The 3,408-nt window shown below is 64.9% G+C and overlaps 1 protein-coding gene across 3 annotated transcripts; it reads left to right on the top strand.

Moving 5' to 3' along the window:
* The first annotated feature begins 6 nt into the window (after nt 1-6).
* On the top strand, nt 7-2,980 carry Mapk15 (mitogen-activated protein kinase 15). Of its 3 annotated transcripts, none has more exons than XM_048802424.1 (8): nt 7-316; nt 1,054-1,111; nt 1,422-1,559; nt 1,681-1,786; nt 1,910-2,111; nt 2,224-2,348; nt 2,425-2,550; nt 2,631-2,980. In XM_048802424.1, exons 1-8 carry the CDS (start codon nt 196-198, stop codon nt 2,814-2,816), a joined length of 1,062 nt encoding a protein of 353 aa, XP_048658381.1. In that variant the 5' UTR covers nt 7-195; the 3' UTR covers nt 2,817-2,980. The 3 variants fall into 3 exon arrangements, with proteins under 3 accessions (XP_048658381.1, XP_048658382.1, XP_048658383.1); XM_048802425.1 differs by having other exon boundaries at nt 2,467-2,550; XM_048802426.1 differs by having other exon boundaries at nt 1,432-1,559; nt 2,026-2,111.
* Nucleotides 2,981-3,408: the final 428 nt, after the last annotated feature.

A 3,408-nucleotide genomic window follows, 5' to 3' on the forward strand; every position in this document is an offset into this window, starting at 1 on the left:
ACCTCGGACCCACCCCACCCTCTCCCCCAGTTCCCCCGGCCTGCCCTCCTGTTCTGATGGGGACCCCCAGGCCTGCTTACAGCTGGGCCCACCTACTTGTCCGCACCTCACCTCCAAGCCCCTGTACCTTCACCTCTGCCTCTGAGCTCCCCTTGCCCACACCCCTTCCTGCCCAGGTACACCCTTGGGGTGGACATGTGGAGCCTGGGCTGCATCCTGGGAGAGATGCTGAGAGGGCAGCCCCTGTTCCCGGGCACCTCCACTGTGCATCAGCTGGAGCTGATCCTGGAGACCATCCCGCCGCCGACTGAGGAGGGTGAGCATGGGGGGGTCCGACTGGGCACCCAGAGGCGGAGGGCCAGAGAGTGCAGCTGTGGGGAGATAGTGCTCGACCGGCCAGGACCGTGCAGGGAAGAGGGTCCGGAGTAGGAGCCCTGGGAGGACTGGAAAGGGCAGGCCCTGGGTAACGGAGGGCCCAGAAAGCAGCTGCCAGGGCCAGGGTGGGGAGACTGCAGATGGCGAAGGAGGCAGGACTGGCCACAGGACCGAGTGGCCACGCGAAGGGGCCAGCCAGGTGGGGGCAAGGTCCTCACCCTGCTGAGGGATACGGGGTGCAGGGCTGAGCACTCCCGTGCCGGGTGCAGCATGGGCACAGAGCCAAGCAGGGCAGGGGGTGCAGAGAGAAGAGGGGAGGCTGTTGTAGGGGTGAGGCTGTGGCAGGGGAATTACTCCCAGAACCCAGGGGAGAGCCTGCTTGCTCCCAGACCTCTGCTCTGCAGGGGAGAGACCGCAAGGGTTGGTCCAGGAGGCCGTCACTGGGCTGGGGTGTGAGGGTGTAGGGCAGGTGTACCTGTGGGCACCCATCAGCTCAGAGGGGGCTCATGGGGGCACACGCCTAGCTTTTGGTGGGGTGGAGCCCCACCAGATGTCAGAAGCCCTGAAGAGGCTGCAGTCCTTGGCATCAGAAGAGATGGCTGGCCCCAGAACGCCCTGAGCTGTCCCACCCCCGCAGCCACACCTGGTCACACCTCCTTCCACCACCACCCCCCACAGACCTCCGGGCTCTCGGCACAGGCTACAGCTGCACCTTGCTGCACCTCCTGGGATCCCGGTGAGTGGGGTGCTCAGCTGTGGGGCAGGGAGGCTGGCTCAGGAGCAAGCCAGCTTCCTGTGCCTGGCACAAGGGCCCGTTTGTGCCTGTTGGGGTCAGGGTAAGAGTGAGGAGACCCCAGCATTGCCGTAGCTCTGCCAGATGAGGGTTCTGTGGGGAGAGCCCCAAGGGTTCCCCACGGGAGGCCTGCAGAGGAGACTGAAAGGTGAGGCAGGGGTCTCTCCCCACTGCCTGCAGGTCTGGCACAGACAGATCTGGGGAGGGGGCCCTGGGGGGCCCTGGAGAAGAGATGACAGGCAACTGCCCGCAGGCCACAGCAGTCGCTGGATGACATCCTGCCACCAGACACCCCCCGAGACGCCCTGGACCTCCTCAGGAAACTTCTGGTGTTTGCCCCCAGCAAGCGGCTCAGCGCAGCCCAGGCCCTGCAGCACCCCTACGTGCGCAGGTAGGAGGGTGGGAAGGCAGCCCTGGGGCCCAGGGCCAGCCCCCCGCTGGGGGGGAGGGGAGCCTGAGGGGCTCTGGGCTCTGGCTCTGCAGTCCAGGTCTCACCTTTCTCTGACCCGAAGGTTCCACGGCCCCAGCCGTGAGTGGACACGTGAGACGGAAGTGTGGCTCCCGGTGCTGGAAAGAGACCAGCTCTCTGCCTCCGAGTATCGCAGCCGCCTCTACCAGGTGCTCGGGCCTCCGCCTCCACTGCCCCTCTCCCTGTGCACCCTGGAGTCCTCCTGACTCAGGGACAACTAGTGCTCCCCCATGCCCACACCTCGCACCTCTGAACACCCTCCCCTTCCGCAGATGATCCTGGAGAGAAGGGGCCACAGCCGTGGGCCAAGAGAGGGGATCTTGGGGAGCACGGCCTTGGGGCCAGAGGCCAGGGCCTCCTGGGCTCAGGGACACCTGTTCCATCACAGAGCCATCCCCCAGATCGCGTCCCGGATGCCTGTGGGGAACCCTGGTTCCAGGCCTCAGAGTAGCCCTGATGGTGACCCTGAGCAGGGTGTGTGAACTTTGTCCACCTCCCATGTGGAAGACGACCCCTGGTCCTGCTGTGTGGGGCCACCAAGGTGCAGAGGGGATCTAACTCTGGGGGTTGATCTCCAACCCCACAGAAGCCTCTGGTGCGACCAGGAACATTCCTAGACCGAGCTTGGCACCCCAGCCCCAACCTCTGCCCCCAGGAAGGTGGGAAAGGTCCCCTAGGACTAAGGCAGAGCCCCCCTGTACACCTCCAGGGGTAAGTCATGGCGTGTGGGCATGGCAGGAGCCTCCCACTGTGCCTTTTAGTGATCTTGTGACATGCACCTTCCCAGATCAGTAGCTTGAGAGGCATGGCACCCTCCCTGACCTTGCAGGCCGCAGCCCAGGCCACCAACCAGGCCCTGATCCGCCGTGACTGGTCCCTGAATGGTGGGCTGAGGGCAGCTGGTGGGCGACAGGTGAGCCTGGCAGTCTCTCCCAGAAGCCTGTGTGCCCACTCGCGCCCCTTTCCTCTGATAATGACCCTCCCCGTGTGCAGGTCTCACCCCGGCCCACCTGGGAGGTTCCGGAACCCCGGCCAGGCCGCAGGATGTTTGGCACCTCAGCCTGGCAGGGGGCGCAGGGAGCTGCCAGGGCTGCGCTTGGGGGCTACTCCCAGGCTTATGGGACAGTGTGCCGCTCAGCGCTGGACCGCCTGCCCTTGCTTCCTGGACCTCACGCGTGAGGGGCCCACGTGCCTCGCCGCCCTGCCGCAACACAGCGCTCTTCCTCCTTCCTTTGCTGGGCTGCATTTGAGTTCTGGGAGCTCCCCTGGGCCTCTCTGGGGGAGCAGACAAGGTCTCCCCAAACCTGATGACTGTTTTGAATAAAGCCCTCTGTGTCAGCCCACTCTGGTGTGGGGTTCCTTCCTGGGCCACACCCCCAGCGGACATGTCCCAGCCCTTTCTTGGAGCCCACCTTCTTCCGAGGACCGACTCTCCCTATCTTGAAACCTCCACCGCACGTCCAGGACTGCCCCTCCTGGTACTCTGTCACCCTGCAGCTCCCGTCCAAGAGCACCCCACCCAGGGCTTCCCTCTAGACCAGGGCCACCCAAGACTGGCCAGGAGGGTGACCTGGAACCAGCTTCTGGCCCATGGTCTTAGGTGCCCTGGTGCCTGCCGCTTGCCTTTCTCTCTGAGCACCGTCAGAGCCCAGACCCTGCTACAAGGCCCAGGCTGCCCCCAGGATGGCCCCGTGGCTCAGGGATTTGTGAACTCATTGTCTGCCTAGGTACAAACCACCCTATGACTGCGACTCTGAGCCACAAAGGGAAA

Source organism: Marmota marmota, unplaced genomic scaffold (assembly GCF_001458135.2).
Source record: "Marmota marmota marmota unplaced genomic scaffold, marMar, whole genome shotgun sequence".
NCBI classification, from domain to species: Eukaryota; Metazoa; Chordata; class Mammalia; order Rodentia; family Sciuridae; genus Marmota; species Marmota marmota.